Source organism: Podarcis bocagei (genome assembly GCF_964188305.1).
Source record: "Podarcis bocagei genome assembly, chromosome: 10".
NCBI lineage: Eukaryota > Metazoa > Chordata > Lepidosauria > Squamata > Lacertidae > Podarcis > Podarcis bocagei.
The window spans coordinates 47,794,221-47,816,628 of NC_138135.1; the positions used below are offsets into that span (position 1 = coordinate 47,794,221).

At 42.3% G+C, this 22,408-nt stretch overlaps 1 protein-coding gene across 2 annotated transcripts in view; it reads left to right on the top strand.

The window, feature by feature from the left end:
* The window catches only part of PTPRR (protein tyrosine phosphatase receptor type R), a 116,764-nt gene that overhangs the window by 7,610 nt on the left and 86,746 nt on the right, over positions 1-22,408 (top strand). The window contains exons 1-2 of one of the 2 annotated variants that reach the window (XM_081211946.1): positions 2,492-2,569; positions 18,922-19,214. In XM_081211946.1, the coding sequence (XP_081068072.1) occupies positions 18,969-19,214 (246 nt within the window). In that variant the 5' untranslated portion in view covers positions 2,492-2,569; positions 18,922-18,968. Of the gene's footprint in view, positions 1-2,491; positions 2,570-18,921; positions 19,215-22,408 lie in introns of those variants that run through there. The other variant, XM_081211945.1, reaches the window with a different exon arrangement.

Below are 22,408 nucleotides of genomic sequence, written 5' to 3' on the forward strand. Positions count from 1 at the left end.
GGTGGACTGCTCAGTGTGATCCAACTACATTCTACGGGAATGCAATTTCCATGTGCAGAATTATTTTAGGGGGAAGGAGGACTTGCGCTGCTATGTACATTGCAAGTCTACTATGCATATGAAAAGAATATTTAGAATGAGCGTAGCCGACTCTGCTTTGAAACGTGTTTAGAATTCTGCTTCACGGCATTAATTAATTTAAACACTTTCCAGCCATTATCCCTTAAATTTGTTCTGCTGCAGAAGGTTCCCTGCTGAAATTTTATTAGGACGTAATCTATGCTAGGAGGATGTAGACGATTATCTTTTTTTCTATGTGAAAGCTCAGCAGACATATTACAAAGTTATTTTTTGCTTTGTTTCAGAAGAAGCTAGTTAGGGTGTGTGCATGTGAAATAGCTTGGTGGTTCTGCATTGAGAGGGGGGTGTACAGTGGTACCTCAGGTTAAGTACTTAATTCGTTCCAGAGGTCCGTTCTTAACCTGAAACTGTTCTTAACCTGAAGCACCACTTTAGCTAATGGGGCCTCCTGCTGCTGCCGCGCCGCCGGAGCACAATTTCTGTTCTTATCCTGAAGCAAAGTTCTTAACCTGAAGCACTATTTCTGGGTTAGCAGAGTCTGTAACCTGAAGCGTATGTAACCCAAGGTACCACTGTATGTGTTATTACATTGAAAAATATCTTCAAATCTGTAGGATGGAAGAATATCGGTAGAGAAGATACTGACCAATCCAGGACTTGTGTGGTAATATATGGGCTGACTGGACTCAATCTCACTTTAGAAATGTGATGGAGTGGTTGCATAATTGTTGTTGCTGTTGTTGTTTCAAAGCACACCTATATTTTATTATGCTGCCACCATATCCCTGTTGGAAACAAATGCAGTGGCACGTTGAAATCTGCCTTTATGCACATGGTAAAGCAATCAAATGAGCACTGCATGGTGCAAGTCATATTGATTGATTTCCTGACATTTCTATCCTGCCTTTGTTCTGTTGTGAAAATCACGGTTCCTCAGCAGTTGCCTATCAGGGCATTGACCCAAACCCAGACCTGATTAGCATCAGCAAGGTGCTAGCTTTATGTGTCTTCAGACCATAGCCTGTCAGCACCGCTGTAATCCATCAGACAGAGATTTGAGACTGAGATTGAGGAGGCCTGGGTTCCACGTGTCCTGCAGATCTTAGCATGATCCTAAGGAGATCTTTATCTGTCAACTGAGAAGAGTGATGAACTGGGATATATTTGGAGATTTCTTCCCATTGTACATGAAACTTGAGAAAGCTGCTCCCAGTCAGTGTGGACAGCACTCAAGTAGATGGACCAATGGTCTGATTCAGTATAAGGCAGCTTTGTGCATTGCTAATGGGATGGGGTGACGCTGTGGGTTAAACCACAAAGCCTAGGACTTGCCGATCAGAAGGTCGGTGGTTCGAATCCCCACTACGGGGTGAGCTCCCATTGCTCGGTCCCTGCTCCTGCCAACCTAGCAGTTTGAAAGCACATCAAAGTGCAAGTAGATAAATAGGTACCGCTCCGGCGGGAAGGTATATGTCGTTTCCGTGCGCTGCTCTGGTTCGCCAGAAGCGGCTTAGTCATGCTGGCCACATGACCTGGAAGCGGTATGCCAGCTCCCTCGGCCAATAAAGCGAGATGAGCGCCGCCACCCCAGAGTTGGTCACGACTGGACCTAATGGACAGGGGTCCCTTTACCTTTACCTTTACCTTTACCTTTAATGGGATGGTACATATAGGAGTAAATGGTACTTCCGATAGCTTCATTGATTTTACTTAATGCCATGTGAAGAACAAGCAAAAAATAAATTTATATTCAAAAACAAGTGTGGTTAATGCAGAAGGTAGATGCTCCGGAATATCTAACACATGAACGCAGCCTTGGATGCATGAAAATAATCCCAAATTCATTCCTTTTAAAGTGAGATTATCCATTCTGTTCAATGGATTCTCAGGGATGATGAAAAAAAGGCACCTTCTGGAAAATGTCCAAATTTTGCGCAACATTAAATGAATCAATATTCTGTGTATGAGTGAGTCAGGATTGTGAATGCATTAGGGACCAATCCATCAACTCTTAATTCACATGAGTGTACCACAGAAATCCAATTGCCCACAATATCAGATTTCCACTTCACCTAAAAGTTGATCGTGAAATACATCTCTATAGTCAGAAGCTCAAATAAGCACTTTTTGGTTTTGAGCCCTAAAATGCTGCCTTGGTCATGAGTTAAACACACATGGATGATTGATTCTCAGTGACTTCTAGCCTGTCAGATTTTCGCTTAAAAGTGTACCGAACAGTATTTTATTATTTCACAAAGTATATTTTAAATGCATGTTAAAATATGCAAAATCAAGGAAGAGCTTTGCTCTGGATGCAGTGGATTTAGGGGAGGGGAAATGCAGGCAATGAGTCTGTCGCAACTGGCATGTGACCTCCTGGTCATTTGAGATGGATTTGTTAAGCAGATATTACAGATGCCAGGGATGCTAGCTCCAGATGGCTCTGTACTCAGTTGGACGTTGAGCATCATTTGAAAGCATCCTTTGGGTAAATATGTTCTATGCTTTGGTTTGTTTAATTGGGAAAGGGGATATAATTAAAGCAAGCTATTTGTCTAAGCAGTTTTTAGTAGAGTTGTCCATGGAATCAGATATGTGCGTTTACTTATGGGGTTTGAGATGGGGAGAACACACTCTTTATACTCACACTGCTTCCTCTGCCTTCAATTATCAGCAAAATATTGCAAGCAGATGTAACTCTAAGTAGGCTTTAGAATTCAGTCCTCCAAGTGGCACCAGGTTTGTTATCTTTTTGGCACCAACTGAAGATGTATTTGTATTTATTTAGGATTAATAGCGATTATTATAATAGGTTTTGTTTTGTTTTGTTTACCCTTCCTGGCTCTGGGTTTCTATGGTTTTTAAGAACAACTCTTTTTTTAATGCTTTTAATTTACTCGGTATATTTTGCTATTGATGACCGTTGTTTTAATTGATTGCTTTAATGGTTAGGCTTCCTGATCTTCTTAAGATTGAATCAAAACACTGTAAATAAATGACTACTTCTATCCGTGTCTCGTTTTAACTAGGGGTGGAAGACCTGTGGCTCTCTGAATGCTGATAGACTCCAGCTCCCAGCAGGCATGGTAAAAATGCTCAGGGATTATGGGAGTTGCAGTCTAGCAACATGTGGAGGGTCACAGGTTTCCAGCCCCTGTTGTAAACCATAAGAGTAGGCCAGGTGAACAGAACTTTTGGCCCTGTAGATATTGCTGAACTGTAACTCCCATTACCCTCACCCCCAACAAACATGGAAAATGGCCTGGGATGATGGGAACAGTAGTTCAGCAACATCTAGAGGCCCAAAGCTTCCCCATATGTGGAACAGGTGATGTGATAATGATTATCATCAGTGCACACATAAAGGTAAAGGGTAAAGGGACCCCTGACCATTAGGTCCAATCGTGGCCGACTCATCCTTGTAAGATTAAAAATGGTAGCTGGAATGGTTAAACAGGTACATGGGATGCTTAAGGAATATAGAGAACAACATCACCATGAAGCGCAGAATCTCTTCTTTGAAGTTGGTTGAAATCTATGAATTTCCAAACCCAAGTCCATAATAGTCCAAAGCTGGATGCGTGCACACTTTCTGTGTAGAGTTTAAGAATACAAGTTATGTGGTGGGGCTGAGTACAGCTGAAGTTGGGGTTAGATGTACTGTATTTACTCAAATGTAACACACATCTTTTTTTGGCCAAATTACATCACAGAAATCAGGGTACACATTAGATTTGATGGCGCCAGCAAATATTTTTTTGGTTTCAAGGTTTCGAAAATTGAGGTGTGCATTAGATTCAATGGTGCATTAGATTCACTTAAATAGGGTAGTAATTTGGTTGTCTTCATGAGAATCAGTGTGCTCTAGGGATGTGAGAGAAGGCTTGCAAGATGAGGAATCTGGATTTGAACCCTGACTGGGAGAGTTTGGAGCATCAGTCCTCTAATACTGTTCAGTGGTAACAACAGTGATGTTGCTTTCAGGGTGTGTAGGAAACTACAGACGCAATCTTATGCAAGCTGGCATGGTCAGTTGAACTCAGTTGGACTTTCTTCTGAGTAAACATGCTTTGCCTCATGCCATGTGTAAGATAAACACTAGAACACACTCTGCACAAAGACAGCAATAAGGAAGTTGACCACAGGTTCATGCTTTTCCAGTGTTTAACATGGAAACTGTATGCTCCTATAAAATTGTGGCCAGTTTTGGAGGGAGGGGAAAGGAAGCAGTGAGCCCGGCATGGTGCGGACACAGCTGCAGGAGCATTGAAATGGCTCCGCTGCCGGGACTTCCGGTTGGCGCCTGTGTTTAATGGCGGTCCTAGCCTCGAGCTCCGAGGGAGGACTGCTCCGCAAGTTCGGGTCTGACCCGCTACGGCGTGCGGGGGACCCCTAAAATTGCAGGCGCTGAAGCCTGTAAGCAAGGAGACTCGGCGGGCACCTTTTGCGCCCCCCGGTACTGTGAAAGAGCCTTTTTAAAGGCTACGGAACGGCATCGGGAGTGAGCGCGGTGCTGAGAGTCGTCACCCAGCCTGCGGAGTGAAGCCGCGTCGCCATTAAGCAGAGAGCGCTGATTCCTTCCTGAAAGTCGGAACAGGACTATAAACCCGTGAGTAAGATTGACAGATTGAACGGGACATTTAATTTAAAATTTGGCTGAAAACGGGAAAGGCATAAAGTAAGGAAGTCTGCCTCCCCGGACTGCATGTAAATAAAGCAACGAGAGGACAAAGCTGCACTTAAATGAAAGTTAACTAGTAAGCTGCTTAAAATCGGACATCGGACTTAAATCGTCCCCCCCCAGTAAGCAGGAGAAGGGGGGAGGAAAATTGGAAATTTACAACCTGCGTGAAAGAGTGAAGGAAAGAGAGCTTCCACCGTCAAAACCCTGAGTCGGGCTGCCGGGGAAAACACCGGGCAGCTGAGCTGTCAATTTGATTTGGATACAAAGTTAAGATCTTGACTGGGATAAAGTTACAGGACTTTAATGGAGATATTTTGTGACCACCTAAGCTGAAACTGTAAAAAGTGCTTTGACTGTGGACTTTTGGACTTTGCCGTTTGAATTCTTTGTTTACTGTTTCATGTGCCTATGGCTTTTCAAATTGGATACAATTAAATGCTCCCTCTAGAGGACCTAAAGAAAATTTGCTACTGTGAGAGGGAAAGAGTGGAGTTTTCCACTGCTAAATCTTTCCTGTGAGAATTGACCTTGAGGACATGAGTAGCCAACCAGATGAGATAACAACTAGATCCAAGACAAAACAAACCCAGCAACCTCAAAAGAAAAGGGGTTCGATGCAAGGCATAATACCAGCTGGACAGGAAAAAGCACCAACTGCATCTATGGAGTCAATGACACAGGCATTGCTTAAAATAAACCAGTCTTTGGAAGCACTGACAAAGCAATCGGCGGAGAATACAAAAAAACTGAATGACCTGACAACAAGACTAGACCTGAACACGGCAAGTGTAGCATCTAATACAGACTCTATAAACAAACTTATTCAAGAAAATACTGAAACAAGAAAACTGGCCCAAAGTGCAAAAGATACAGCAGAAGAAACTAAGAGGGAGCTTGCACCAATTACCAAAAAGGTGGATGAACACGACGCAACTTTAGCTTTGTGGGAACTTCAGAGAAAGGAGAAGAATCTTAAATTACGATCAGTTCCAGAGGGAGAAAAAGACAGTCTTATAGAATTCCTCACAGAAAACATCTTTGAATTTTGGCAGGACGAATTTCAGGAGGAAGATTTTGAAATAACAACGGCCTTCCGGTTGGGAAGAAGGCAAGGCAAGAAGCCCAGGGACTGCTTGATTACACTGAGATCTAAAGAAGAGAGAGATAAAATACTAGATCTACATTATCAAAAAGCTCTTGTAATTCAGAATTGTCAAGTCCAGATCTTTAAAGACATCCCTAAATATATACTGGAGCTGAGGGCCTTCTACAAAGATCTTGTCTATCTTCTGAAGAAGAACAACATACCTTTCAGGTGGGAGTTTCCACAAGGGCTTTCCTTTAACTACACAGGAAAGAAAGTCAAAATAAAAACAGTTCAAGATAAAGAATTCTTTTTGGAAAAAAACTTGGAGGATCTACAGAAAGGAACAGTAGATACAACAGCAGAGAAAGAACCAACTGATATAGCAAATCTTTCATTTGGACTTTTACCACCATCGGAGGAGGAACAGAAACTTGGAGCAGTTGGAGGAGTAGGCACTTAGTATTAAAATGTCTCTGCAACTTCTTAGCTGGAATTGTAATGGACTGAACCTCCCCAGGAAGAGACGCCAAGTCTTTCACATTTTGAAAAGAGAGCAATTGGACTTAATTTGTTTGCAAGAAACTCATGTGACTAGGATACATAGAAAATTACTGATAAATAAAAGGCTTGGACAAGAATTTATCTCATCAGACAAAGTTAAAAAAAGAGGTGTTGTGATTTATGCAAAAGAAAAATTGGCCCCTAAAATGATCTTTAAAGATGAACAAGGAAGATACCTGGCGATAGAAATACAACTTCAAGGAGAAAAAATTATAATATTAGGAATATATGCACCAAATGAAGGGAAGGCGGAATTCTTTAGGAAGTTGCATGAGACTTTAATGGACTATCTGGACTTTAAAATCATAATGATGGGAGATATGAATGGTGTTGTCTCCACTAACATGGACAAGGCGCAGAGACAGACAATTTCTAACGATGGAAGACTTCCAAAGACTTTTTTTGAAATGACTGAAACACTGGATTTGATTGATATTTGGAGAGTAAGGAACCCTCTAGAGAGGGAGGGAACTTTCTTCTCTGAAGCAAAAATGACCTGGACACGGATTGACCAAATTTGGGTATCAAGTTCTATGGCACCGAAGATAAAAAAAGCAGAAATCTGCCCAAAAACTTGCTCCGACCATAACGCAGTGAAGATAGAGATGAAACTAACAACAAATGGAACCTTCAGATGGAGGATGAATGACGCCCTATTTAGAGATGAAGAGATTTACAAAAAGGCCCAAAAAGCAGTGAAAGATTACTTTGAGATAAATTTGAGAACTGATGTGGAAAAAAGAACAATTTGGGACGCAAGTAAGGCCGTGATGCGAGGTTTCCTAATACAACAAAACTCCATAAAGAGGAAAAAACAGAATGAGAGAAAAGAAAAACTTATGGAGAAAACAAAAGAAGCTGAAAAGAAACTGAGGTCTAAACCAAAGTCACATGAGATTTTGAGAGAAATAAAGTATTATCAGACACAATATATGGAACTGACGAATCAAGAGATAGAATGGAAGATAAAGCAAATGAGACAAAGAACATTTGAATCAGCAGACAAATGTGGGAAACTTCTGTCATGGCAACTGAAAAAGAGACAAAAATTGAACACTGTCACGAGTTTGGAAATGGAAGGAAAAATTATCCACAAACCAAATGAGATAAATAATTGTTTCCAAAGTTTTTTTAGGAAATTATATGCACAGGGGCCGGCAAATGAGCAGGAAATAGAAGAATTTATTAAAAAGCATGGATTACCAAAGATTTCAGAACAAAGTAAAAGGACTCTGAATGAAAAAATAACAGGACAAGAAATAGAGGACGCCATTCAGAAGATGAAACTGGGAAAATCTCCAGGCCCAGATGGACTGACTGCTAGATATTACAAGGCACTGAAGGAATGGATAATACAACCACTGAAGGAAGTTTGTAATGAAGTTTTGGAAGGGAAAAAGGCACCTGAATCGTGGAAAGAAGCTTTTATTTCACTTATACCGAAAACAGAGACTGAAAAGAACCAGGTTAAAAACTACCGCCCTATATCATTACTCAATGTGGATTACAAAATTTTTGCAGACATTTTAGCAAAGAGATTAAAGAGAGTTTTGGTACAGGAGATTCATAAGGACCAAACAGGCTTTCTCCCAGGGAGATATATGTCAGACAACGTAAGAAACATTATAGACATTTTAGAGTTGTTGGAAGTAAAGATTAACAGGAAAGCAGTTATAATTTTTGTGGATGCGGAGAAAGCCTTTGACAATATTTCTTGGACCTTTATGAAGAAGAATCTCCAAGGGATGGGGGTAGGCCAAAGTTTTGAAAACGGTATAGGTGCTATATACTCTAAACAAAAAGCAAAGTTGATTGTTAACAATGTGGTAACGGAAGAGATATCTATAGAAAAAGGTACACGACAGGGATGCCCACTATCACCCTTACTTTTTATAACAGTCCTGGAGGTTTTGCTGAATATGATTAGAGGGGACCAATTGATCAAAGGTATCCAGCTCGGAGCAAAAGACTACAAATTAAGGGCATTCGCAGATGATCTGGTATTGACTTTGCAAGAGCCAGAGACTAGTACCAAAAGAGTTTTAGAACTAATTGAGAAATTTGGTCAAGTAGCAGGATTTAAATTGAATATGCAAAAAACTAAGGTGTTGGAGAAAAATCTAACAATGGCAGAAAAAGAGAAGTTTCAGAATGAAACAGGTTTAATAATAACAAAAAAGGTGAAATATCTGGGGGTAAACTTGACTTCTAAAAACTTAAACTTATTCAAAGACAATTATGAAAAATGTTGGTCAGAGGTGAAGAAAGATCTAGAAATATGGTCAAGGCTGAGACTCTCCTTGTTAGGCCGAATTGCTGTCATCAAGATGAATGTATTGCCTAGAATGTTGTTTTTGTTCCAGACACTCCAGATCTTGGACAAGATGGACTGTTTCAAGAAGTGGCAAAAAGATATATCAAAATTTGTCTGGCAGGGCAAAAAGCCCAGAATAAAATTTAAGATTTTAACTGATGCAAAAGACAGAGGGGGTTTTGCCCTGCCGGACTTGAGACTTTATTATGAATCGGCAGCTTTTTGCTGGCTGAAACAATGGCTACTTCTCGAGAATACAGACATTTTGGATCTGGAAGGTTATGATAATAGATTTGGTTGGCATGCATATATATGGTATGACAAGGTAAAATTGCATAAAGGCTTTAAAAACCATATTGTGAGGAAAGCGCTGTACAATGTTTGGATAAGATACAAAGACTTGTTGGAAAGTAAAACCCCCAGGTGGTTATCACCAATGGAGGCCAAAGAGATAAAAAAACTGAATATGGAGTCCAAATGGCCAAAATATTGTGAAATTATAGAACAAGATGGCGAAAGAGTTAAATTGCAGAGTTTTGATAAATTAAAGTCTAAGGTACGAGATTGGTTGCATTACCGTCAGATAAATGAGGTATTTAAACAGGACAGGAAAATAGGTTTCCAGATGGAGAGGTCGAAATTAGAAACAGAATTGTTAGAACCCAATACAAAGAACTTGTCGAGAATGTATAATCTGCTGCTGAAGTGGAATACACAAGATGAGGTAGTAAAACCAGCCATGATTAAATGGGCACAAGACATAGGTCATGACATAATGTTTGATGACTGGGAACAATTATGGAATACAGATATTAAGTTTACAGCTTGTAATGCATTAAGAGAGAATATAATGAAGATGATCTATAGGTGGTACATGACCCCAGTCAAACTTGCAAAAATCTATTATCTGCCCAGTAATAAATGTTGGAAATGTAATGAGACTGAAGGTACCTTCTATCACCTTTGGTGGACCTGCCCGAAGGTAAAGGCCTACTGGGAAATGATCTATAATGAAATTAAAAAGGTCCTTAAATGGACATTTTTGAAAAAGCCAGAGGCCTTTCTTTTGGGTATGGTAGGCCAATTGGTGCCAAGGAAGGACAAAATTTTCTTTATGTATGCTACTACAGCGGCGAGAATTCTTCTGGCAAAGTATTGGAAGACGCAGCAGCTACCTTCTCTGGAAGAATGGCAAGCGAAGGTGATAGAGTATATGAGCATGGCAGAGATGACCGGCAGAATCCGCGACCAGGGGAGAGAGACGGTGGAAGAGGACTGGAAGAAATTTTAAAAATACCTTAAAGACTGTTGCAAAATTGATGACGGCTGAGATGTTATGGTTATAAGAAATAGAGAACTGCAGCTGTAAATCTTAATTCTAGAAAAAATGCATAATGAATAGGAGCGATTAAATTGAAACGAAGGGTTGCTGAGAAAGGGTTAACATAAGGATGCAGAAAAAGGGAGGTATGGGGAAGTCCAGGAAAGAAGGTTTATGAAAATAAGTTTAAGAAATTATACATGTATATTTGTTTGTTTGTCTTGTGATGATTTTATTTTGTTATTGTTTTATTATATGTTTGGAAAATTAATAAAAATTATTATAAAAAAAAAAAAAGAAATGGCTCCGCTGCCATGCCTGCACCTGCCAAGCTCCTTACTTATAGAAGGAGCTATAAGTAGCCCCCTTCCTCCTCCTGGTGCTGAACGGTGTTTGAAAGGTGGGAGAGGAAAGTAGCCCCACTCAGCTGCCCCACCAGTTGTCTTTTTTTCCACTGTTGAAGAAAAAAGGGCATGGGAACCTGTAGTTTCAGAAACAAAAGTTAGTACTCCTTGTTAGGAGGAGATGGCATCATAAAGATTTTTATTTTTTCTTCCTTATTGCAGTAGGACACTAGGACAAAAATAGCCACCGAAAGATTAACAACTCTGTCACGAGTTCTCACTCGTTAGATTTGCCTCCAACTGTCAATTAATGGTCCAGTTGATTAATCTGATTAAAACTCGCAGTCCTGATTTATTAGGAGTAGTCTTCGTTGTTAAGTGCATTGAATAGGAGGATAGAAGAGGCAGCCTGTTCTCTCAGTAGGAAGCACCATCTGCTGTGAAGAGGTGGCGAGTGGGATGTCGGGTCAATTCAAAACCTATACAGAGCAGCCAATGGATTTTATTGATAGCTATAGTGTGTGTGTGTGTGTGTGTGTGTGTGTGTGTGTGTGTGTTGAGGAATGAGAGCATAAAAAATACCTGAAACACAGGTCTGAATGGTAGGTCAGATCTAGATTGAGAAAATAAACCAGGAAAGCGACAGTGGTGATAAGAGACAGAAGCTGCCTTAAGAAAAATAAATCTCTTTCAGTTTTCAACAGTAAACAAAAGAAACCCACTTTCCATTAGAATGACACCCAATCACAAAAGGAGCCAATACTCTCAAACTTTTTCCATCACTACACTGAGATCAGGTGATTGTATGAAAAGGATTTTATGTGGAAACAGGAAATTCTTTCTCTTTTTCATTTTAGAGAAAGACAAAGCATATTAGGGGGTAGGTTCTGAATTTTTTCTATTTTTCAGAGCCTATCTGCATGGTAGGTTCTGAAAAAGAAAGTCCTCAAGGTTGGGAAACTCGGGTGTGAAGTAGGTTTCCATTCCTGAACATCCCCATAGACCCAAGATAATTACCAGAGGATAAAAGTGAAATAACCTGCCATTAAGATGACTATTTATAATTCACTGGATTTTATTCACGCCAACAGAATGGCAGATACCATGTGTCGTTGCCTCTCACTAAGAGGAATAATCCATCCCTGTGAGGTCAAAATTCATATGACCAAATTGTCCCAGTGGGAATGTGGGGTGAGGTGTGATGAAAGGATTGTGCGATTCTTCACCCTGACTGTAATTCCCAAGTCAACCTGTATTTAATGTTGTGAAGCTACTGAAAGTTAGCTGAATGAAAAACCTGGATGCTCACTGAATAGTGAGCGATGAAGCAGTCATATTACCCCAAGGGTGGGAAACCTTCATCCTGGGAGCTGAATGTGACAATTTAGGCCTCTCTGTCTGGCCTTTCTCCCTAGGCCACATCTATCACTGATCCAAGTGCTTTTGCCTGGCTAAAATGCTTCCTTGATGCCCTGGCTCAGTTGGTAGAGCATGGGACTCTTAATCTGAGGGTTGTGGGTTCAAGCCTTGTTTTGGGCAAAAATATTCCTGCATTACAGGGGGTTGGACTACAAGATTCTTGGGGGTTCTTCCAATTCTACAGTTCCAGGATTTTAACTCTGATAATGCCTCTTGTGTGTCTGGATTGAAGGTACGGTGTGTTTGAATGTGTGCAAAAACTAGCCTAGTGTACAAAGCTAAACGTCGTATTTGTTGCTTCACCCACTTCTGCCTCTGACCTCCACACCACCAGCAAGCAGCATTCAAAAGGTTGCCCAGAAGTGATGGGGTAGTGACATGGCGTTCAGACTGAAAAATGTTGCCCACCCCTTCTGTACAAGCAAAACACACAGCTTCATCAATCCACATTCCCACCATGTCAGAGTCGTGGTGTAGATTGTTTTTCAAAGTATCCATTTTCATTGCTTGCTCTAAAACAGGGTTTCCCAAACTTGGGTCTCCAGCTGCTTTTGGACTACAATTCCCATCATCCCTGGCTGCTGGTCCTGCTAGCTAGGGATGATGGGAGTTGTAGTCCAAAAACAGCTGGGAAGCCCTGCTCTAAAAGGGCATGAGCAGAATTGCCAAGATACTTCAATATGGTTTCTTCGGGGGGGGGACAGGGGGAAATTAAGCTGAAAGCCCCTTAGTGCCAACACTAAATATTTGTTCCCCTTTGGGGCAGGCTTGAGCTGGGAGGTGAAAACATCAGTCCTTCCAAGATACCGGGGAAGTATAACAAAGGGATCCAAAAATGTTGGTTGGCTCTACGTTTTCATGGCACTGACTCAAAATGATTACTATTCTAAAAATAGAACTGACCACTTTTGCAACAAAGGGAAAGAATGTTGGGAGTCTGGAAGAAGAATTCCATTTCTGGAAGAATTATTTCTGTGGGAAACAAATTATGCTATAAATATTAACTGATGGCCTTTTGTAGCTGCTCAAGGACCTGGAATATTAGGCAGCTGAAATGGGCTGTGTATGTTTCCAGAGGTTAACGCTGCTATAGAGGTAGTGTCGGTGCATTGTTATGCTTATGTATAATTATCTTGACAGGTGTCAACTCGGATTTCTTTGATGTGAACACCTGCCCGTTTGGTGCCTAGACTGCAAGCCTGAATCTAATATCTAATGGCTACTGAAATATATATAAATGTCAATCACTCTTGGCTTGATTTTTTGTTGTTGTTTCGTTACAGGTTTCTTTTTTTGTTTTTCCTGGCTTGCTCACATAGTTGCAAACCTGTTGTCTGGTTCTCTTTCTACAAAAGCACAGAATTAAATGTCACCTGAACACAACTAGAAAAGCACTCACTTGCATAACTGTCCCACTGCATCTGTTTGCAAGATCTGAGTTTTGGAATCTCCTTGAGCATCCAGAAACTCTGCATAGTTCTTGGGGGGTTTTTTTCTTCTTCCATGGAACTTCAACTTCCTTTATTTTTACATCACAGTTCTAAAGTTCAGATGCTACAATTGCACTGGCCATCCATCCATCTATCCTTTCCCCCTCTCTCAGGTTACTGAATTTTTTCTCACTACTAACTCTGCTATACTCAGCCTTGTCCATCACTTACCAAAGTTCAGATGCTGCTACTGCACGTGGTCTTCCATCTACCCATCCATCCTTACCCCCTCTCTTAGGTTACTGAACTACTTTCTGGCTATTTAAGTCTGTTTTATTTTGCCTTTTCCATCACTTACCAAAGTGAAGTGACAGACTGCAATTCAGTCTACAGCAGGAGACTTAATATTCTTGAAGTCTGGGCATGTGAGAGTGTTAACATATGATCTCATACACATGGAGAATGATAATGTTCAGTTGTCCTTTTGTGTTACTGAATTCACATGATTCCTCCTCCACCCAGCAACCGAAAATTAAGACAAGTCAAAAGTGTTTTTTACCGTAAAAACTTGTCTGAAATTGTCTAATTATTCTGACCTCTTCCCATATAATGTGTTCTTAAAATAGGGAAATATCAAAATTTGCCTAAACAGAGCTTCCTTCCTAGAGCTAATAGAGTCTTCAGTGGAGGGTGCTATTTTTCTAGTAAAAGAGGCGTTGGAACTCACCATGAACACCTCCCTTCTTTTCTTATAACGGCAATGGTGCCCACATGAGAGGTGCCAAAACTCGGTTCTGGTGAGTTCTGGCTGGAAATAAAGCCCTGGTTATACTCTATCCATGTGATTCATAGTCCCAATAAAATCCACCCCTGCTCTCTGCTTCTTCTTGTTTTAAGGACACAGCAACAAGGGATGCATTTAGCTTCATATCTAGTTTTACCTTTAGCCCGGGCTAGGGTGGAGTACGGGACGTGGGTGGCGCTGTGGGTTAAACCACAGAGCCTAGGGCTTGCCGATCAGAAGGTTGGTGGTTCGAATCCCCACAACGGGGTGAGCTCCTGTTGCTCGGTCCCTGCTCCTGCCCACCTAGCAGTTTGAAAGCACGTCAAAATGCAAGTAGATAAATAGGTACCGCTCCGGCGGGAAGGTAAACGGCATTTCCGTGCGCTGCTCTGGTTCGCCAGAAGCGGCTTAGTTATGCTGGCCATATGACCCGGAAGCTGTACACCAGCTCCCTCAGCTAATAAAGCGAGATGAGCACCGCAACCCCAGAGTCGGTCACGACTGGACCTAATGGTCAGGGGTCCCTTTACCTTTACTTTAGGATGGAGTGCAAATCTGAGAAGCTAAGAATTATAAAAGAAAGGAACTCCTGAAATCTTTCCTCTATGTTTGTTTGTTTTGAAGCACCTTCCCCCTGTATACTCCTGTAACAAACATAGAGTCTCCTGTAACAAACATAGTGGAAAGATTTCAGGAGTTCCTTTCTTTTAGAATTCTTAGCTTCTCAGATTTGTACTCCACCCTAAAGTAAAGGTAAAGGGATAGGAGAGGGAGCCCGCCCTAGATAGCCAGCCCAAGAGGGTAGCAAGATGAGACTATTGCTAGGGCTCCCAAGCCCAAAAGGGTCACAAACTAGCTTCAGTGCCCATCAAAGAGGACTGGAGAGAGAATGAAAGAATGCCATGCCTCTTCTAGGTTAAAGGGACACACAGTGAACTTGCTTGGGTCATGGGTCCACCAACTCCTGGAGCTGGTTCTGCCCTGTACAAAACCTCTTAAACTCCCCATGCACAGAATAGCTGAGGCTCCCTCTTTTCCATGCTAGTTTTCCACAGGAAGTTTTGTGTTGCCCTGAGGGACCATCCCTCATGGCATTGGAGCACGACGCTGTGTTTCTGTCACGCACCAGCATAGACTGATACACTGAGAGTCAAAAGTCTGCTCTGTTGCTTTGTTTTTTTTCACGCACACTTAATAATGACAAACAGGAATCACATTAAGCAAGCCTTAACAGCTTCCATTCACTCTGCGTCCTCAGTGCAAGCCAGACAGTTATGAGCATGTTTTGTGCTTTTTAAAGTGTAGGCAACATTCAACGATTAGTCAAGTCCTTTCATGAAGCAGGAGATTTTTGTGTGGGTTGCCGTTCTGAGGCCAAATTCTGATCTCACCGATACGACCGGATCCAAAGACCACTAATATCAAAGGGAGACTTCCCACTGACTTCATTTGACTTTGATTCAAGCCCTTAAAGGCCACTTACATCAATGGGGTTGCTCATATTTTCAAAGAGTGGATGCTGGCTCAAAAAGTTGCTTATGAAACATATTTTGATCAGTGATTAAAAAAAAACAACTTCAAAGACTGCAAAAATTGCTCTCCTGGTGTAGTTTGTTTCCGAATTATGTTGAGTAATCAAATCCTTATCCTCTCATTATCTAGAATAAAAGACAAAATAACTGGTAAGCTACATTGCTTGTTACCTTTCAGTCCCATATCTGAAGTTGATGGTACAGTATGGACTTTTGTCTTTTACTGAAAGCAGGGAGATATGAAACAATTGAATATTTACGGGATAATCTTGTAACCTTTTCAGGATCGTCACGATATACTTGGGAAATCTTGTACTGATACAATTACATCAACCCAAGGTCTTCTGCTCCCAATATAACTGGTTAAATACTATGCGCACAAGCCACTGGCCAAGCATTACAGACATGCCAATTCCTTCTTCAACACACACAGAGCATCTCTGTACTATGGGCTGGTGTCAGAGACATTCCCTCCCCCAGGGAATTCTGGGAATTGTAGATATGCAAGGAATGGTTGCGATCTCTAACACAGTATTCTCAGCTCCTGAGCCAGACTCAGTATCCCAGGATTCCTTGGCAGTTCTTGGATTCTGTACATTTAAATGAGTATGCAACTGATATGCCGTACACTCCTTTCAAGAAGATACAATTTTGGGGTTATAAACTGAAATCATAGGTGTAAGATCCTGATTTTAATTAGTCACAGATTGCAGGATCTTTCTGCAAGTTCATATTGCTCTGTCTCATGTTACTTTTCGATGTAGCAAACTCACAGGGTTATTTGATGTCTGATGGTAAAGACCATAAGATTATACCGCCTGAGCTGCGACAGCCTGTTAGTTCTCTGACTCTTCACCTGATATCATAAATACCATGATGGTTATTAGAGATCCCATCGCTATTTAGAGATGTATTTTTCAAGGACAGGTCTATGCTGATATACAAAGTAAAATATTGCCCAAAAAAACCATCCACCCCATCCTGTTATGCCACCAATATGATACCATTTGGAGGTTGCTTAACTCCATCCCCTATCAGCCCCAGCAATCATAGTCACTGGATGATGGGAGGGCACCCCATCAGGAGGGCACCACACTGACTACCTTTTGTGTTAATCTACTCACAGTCCTTTGCAATCCTTCTGTCTCCCCTGCTGTGGCTGTGTTCTGCCTCCACTGTCAGAAGCGGTAGGTTTCCAAAGGCCAGTTGCTGCAAATCCTCAGGTTGTCCTCAGGTCCTGGTTTTGGGCTTCCTGTAGACATCAGGGTGGCCACTGTGAGAACAAGATGCTGGGATAGATGAACCCCATTGGCACGATTCAACAGGTTCTTCTTATGTGCTGATGCGGATGTATGATGTATGACCAGGGCTGTTTCACAGTGTAGAGCAGGGTTTCCCAAACGTGGATCTCCAGCTGTTTTTGGACTACAGTTCCCTGGCCACTAGTCCTGCTAGCTAGGGATGATGGGAGTTGTAATCCAAAAACAGCTGGAGAGCCAAGTGTGGGAAACCCGGGTAAAGAGCTAAAAATAACTTGTGCCACCCAGATGTTGTTGGATTACAACTTCCATCATCTCTGACCGTCGGTGGTCACTATTCATGGTGGCTCTGTTCTGTCTCTGCTGTTGGAGGCATCATGCATCTTGCATACCTGCTGCTTGGAATCACAAGTGGAGTACAGTTGCACTCAGGTCCTGTTTACAGGCTTCAAAATAGGTACTGTGTTGACCACCCTGAGAACAGGGTACCAGACTAGATAGGCTTTTGTTCTGATCCAGCAGGGCTCTTCTTATGTTTATGGTCTTAGATCCTTCTTTCCTTGATTTTTCAGACTGATATGAGGTACTCCATAACTCCCAGTGTCATCTGGAATGTAACACCTAATGAAATTTGCCATTGGTGCATCCACTTCCACAAATCAATTGCCAACCCAAATGTTTAATAACATTCTTGGATTTCCCCGTTATCAAAGGCAATCTGGATTAGTTTCATCCAGATTTCATAGCCCATTCTTTGGGAGTATTATGCTCCCAAATAAATGTGCCCATGGGGTTTGTTTGAAGCATCATTGGTATTAAAATACAATAAGATTTTTTGCGCTTCCCGTTCCTCTAAACCAATACAATAAATGTCTACCTTCAGTGAAATGCTAAAGAAAATGGAACAGAGATATTTTTCTTAACAATATTCACCAGTGACACTTCCTAGATTAAAAGCCATTTCTAATGTGAAAATGCCCTTTAGATGTTGCATGTAAAATCTGCCAAAACACATACATGATATTGGATGTGTTAAATCCTTTCCAATCTTGTGTCTACAGGGACATACCTAGGGGTTGGCTAGGTTAGCCCCCACCATGGGTGCAGGCGCAAGGGGGCACAAAAATTGCACTTCCCCACTTTGGCTCAGAGTGGCTAGGAGCCCACCTGCCTGCACATTCCCTGGGATGCTCCGTTGACCTGGGCAGCCAACATCTTCTTGCCAAGGGCACAAGGGATGGGGGGGGACCAGTATAGCTCCTTGCCAAGGGCTACTTGACTTCTACATTACATTTCTGCATAAATTCCTTGTAATAAGACAGACCTGGAAAATCTTCTGATGCTCGCAAAGCTCAAACCCAAGAGCTCGATGCCTTTGACTTCCCCTCCACTTCCAACAAGATGTACCATATATCTATCCTTCTCTGAGCCTAATACTGTCAGGTGGGAGGCCTGCCTTGCTTTTTAAATTCCCAGTCCCCATCTGGTTTTGTTCTCTCTGTGAAATCTGATATCTGGAGACAAGAGTGTGGGGCTGTTTTTGATCAACAATAATTGTTTCCCCCTTAATCGACAGACAAGATACAAATTACTTTAATTACATCAGAGATAGGAGCAAACCTCTTCCTTAACCGCAGCTGTTGGGAACATGTTTTGAAGAGAGCATCATGTATGTAAAGTGGATTTTTTATTTTAAAAAATGCATCTTGTCATATAGATGGGGAAGAGCTTAGCAAATCCAGTCAAAGATTTAGGCAGTGTGCACATAGTGCATATGGTGGCAAATGTAACAAATTTGCAAAAAGTGAAGAATAAGGTTTCTTATGAGCTGTAGTGTGAGCGTTTAAATGACAATGGCAACAAATACAGCCCCACAAAACATTTCAGGCACGCAGCATACCACATTCAAATGTATTTCTCTACATTTTCCCAATATGGTTCATTACTTCAAGATGGTAAGGAAATGGGCATAACCAAAAAATAACTCTCTTTATTTTCCTTTTTGAAAGAGTCTTGTTTCTGTTTTTGTTTTAAATCATCCTAAATCAAGAAATAGTAAAGGGAAATAATGACTTATCTTCCTCCATCCCCCCTTTTTTTAACAGGATGCTTTTCAGGAGACAATGATCACTTCTTGGCAATTCATCAGAGAATGAGCAGGAAGCCAATATTCATTTACCACCATGTGCAAAGTGTCGAGAAAAGTTTGGATACAAGTGATCGGAAGGATTATGGGCACAATTCCCACTTATCTTCCCATGGAAAAATAAGCAAACTGCACCCTGCTGTCATAGTTAAGCCAGCGTACGAACCGTCCCTCAACCTATTAGCTATGACTGGTGATGAGGACCAGGAAGTGGAAAATCTGCCTATTCCAGCAGCTAATGTGATAACTGTGGTAAGTTTTCTCACTCTAAGTTCTGGAATCATAGCTGAGAACTATCTACTCCAGGGGTGAGGAACCTTTGTCCATCCAGGTGTAATTGAAGTCCAACTCCCATCAGTCCAAGCTGACACAGACAGTTGGTGGGGATAATGAGAGTTGTAGCTCACCACACTTTGGGGGCAATGTGTTATCTACTGCTGGTATAGCCTGTTGTTGGTTTTTAGGCTGCTGGTGGCACAAAAGGCAGAGACCATGTATGTTTTAGAAGTTAGGGGTTGAGTGTGATTGAATGATCCTCAACAAAACCAAAACCGTTCCGATGCTGTAGGATACCTTGGGAACATCTGCTTTATTGTCTATAAAATAGACAAACCTAGCTATAACCTGTTCTACATAGAAGGTGATGAAGTGTAAGAAGCCCTGAAGGCTTGCTAGGAAATGAAGAGCAAAATGATGAATGAATTTGAATTTACAAACTTTCCTAGTGTAAAATGAAAAAATGTTGAGGACCACCAACTCAAGACAAAGCTTTTTTGCCATTGGTTGCCCTGGGTGTACTAGAGACAGCATATACAGGACAAACGATCACATTTCCAAGAGAGGAGCAACAGTGGTCATCCCTGACCACTGGGCACACTGAGTGGGCTTATGGGAGTTGAAACCTAGCAATATATGGAGGCTATAAGAAATGCCGCTGAGGAGATGCAGTGACGAGGACATCTGCCCCTCTTCTGTGTAGTTGTTAGAGATACAGCACCAGTGTCAATGAAAATAAGGTGGGAAATCCAACCTTGTGTCTTCCAGATGTTTTGGACTATAACTCCCATCAGCCTTGGCCATCCATGCTGACTGAGATTGATGGGAGTTGCATCCAAAGCACCAGATCAGCAAAGACCAAAAGAATTGCCAAACTTCCTTTCTTTTCCCGCATGTGGATAAAGCTGAGCCTTGCAGGTGGGAGGCAGGCGCACGCTTAACACAGCTACCATAAACATAGCAGCAGCTGCTTTTTAAAAGGAAAATGTGTTGCAATTTGCATGAATTATATGGCAACCCCACATGTGTAGAACAGAATGTGAAAGCTCCCTCAATTTGGCCTGAATTCTTCTACTGTGTGTGGGGGTTTGGGTTTTTGTTTTGTTTTTTACATAAATACCTGAAGCCTGAATTAAGCACATTTGCAGTTGGTCATTCTTACATAACTGCCCTATTAAATCTCCATTAGCTGCCTAGTGAGAGTCCTGACTTCCTCTACTTAATGCATTTGTGCAGAGCAAAGGCTGCTCTCCTGCGAGTGCCGGCCTGACTGAGAGCCATATGGGCAGCAATGGCTGGAGCACAGCAGTGTGAATTAAGCACCCGGTTAGCCTCTATTTAGAGTACAAGCCCTTCTGTGAGGATATCTGAGGACTTTCTACTTATAGTATTGCCTCGTTGGGGTGGGCAGAGAAGTATTTCAGTGCACAATTATGGAGAGGAGAGTCAACTGCCAAACTGAATAATCATTCACAAATAAATTTCCCTCAGGAATGTCTTTGGGGAAGCCTTGACAGTTGGGGTTCTCCCGTGTTCCAGGAAAGCTGTGGGCCAGCGAGCGGTTAGGAGAGATTTGGGTTTAAGAATCTGAATGTTCTTCCCCGCAGAGAGTCATTCCTCTCTCAAAACATTTTTTGAATGATTTTCATTTATTGCCGTGCACTTTTCCTCTTTGTTTGCTTGCTGCTTTTGCTCTCCCCCCTTTTTTTTTTGCTTTGAACTTTCAGGAACATTTTTTGTCATTTTGCTGACCTTTTCAGGAACACTAATACGCAAAGACGCTCCCCTGTGCATTAGTCACCTTCAGAGAAATGAGGTTATGTCAGGGTTGGGGAACTGGTGGCCTTCAGAGGTTTTTTGGGACTACAACTTCCATCAGGCCTGACCATTGGCCATACTGGCTGGGGCTGATGGGAGCTGGAATCCAACAACACCCAGGGATTGTGGTGGTCACAGCTTCCCCACCCAGTTTTGCTTTTTGAAAATCTTAGTGAAGGCTTTGATAGTAGGGCTTTTCCTGTGTTCTCTCAGGTGGTCTTTATCTGAATCCATTATATTTATTCATTTATTAACCCCCAGTTGCACCACCATTTGATCACCCAAAGTGCCACTGAGGCAGGCTTACAATATTAACACACCTACTCAAATAATGGTTCAGATCTGCAGCTGGTGACTTGGGCCAGCGGCGGAGGAAGCCTCTCAGGCACCTGGGGCAGTGTGCCCAGGGGCAGGGCGAACCGCCCATAGGGGCGGGAGGTGCAGTGCCCACAGGGACAGAATGGGGCGCTCGGCATCCAATGCTGTCCCATGCCGCCCTGTGCTGCCCCTATGGGTGTCATGCACCCCAACCCTATGGGCGCCACGGGGCACACAGTGCCCATAGGGATGGGGTGTGTGGCTCCCATACAGGATGTGCGGCACCCATAGGGGCAGGGCGTGCAATGGGGCCTCAGCCGACCTACAACTGGGGGGGGAGGCAGTGAGCGGATAGCGCGAAGCCTTCAGGCACTGAGACGCGTAGCTTGTGTGTGCTGCAGGCCCCGTCGTGACGAGTGCCACCCGCCATTTTGTCATCCCCCCGTCAGGGTGACACCCAGGGTAGACCACAACCCCTGCAACCCACTTCCTATGCCCCTGACTTGGGCCAGCTGTTCTATCTCATGCCAGCGTACCTCATAGGCAGGGCTTGATGGAGCTCAGGGCTCGATGGAGCTCAGTTCTGTTACCTCTCAGGTGAGAAGAGTACAAGGGAGGTGTTCATGGTGAGTACTGGCACCTGTTTTTCTAGAAAAATAGTACTGCTCATAAGGTTATTATGAGGAGAGAGAAAAATGGGGTAAGATCAGTGAAGGATGCCTTGGGGAAAGGGTGGAATAATGTCTTAAATAAAATTATACTTATTTCAACCATTTACTCAATCTTGCTAGGGTGGCTTACAAAAATCCAGGAATCTCTGCTCTCAGGTTTACCTTCTAAGAATACATGGCATGTGAGGGAAACGGGGTGGGAGGAAAGAGTTTAAAGCATGGGGACCAGTTATTATAAAGAATATGGCTGCCTAAGATATCCCTTCTCCCCTCCTGCCACCAGATCAGCAATCGTTATTTTACAGGTCCCATTTCTTTGAGTGGGTTTTGCCAAGGAAACCTGACCTTTAGATCCTGACTTTA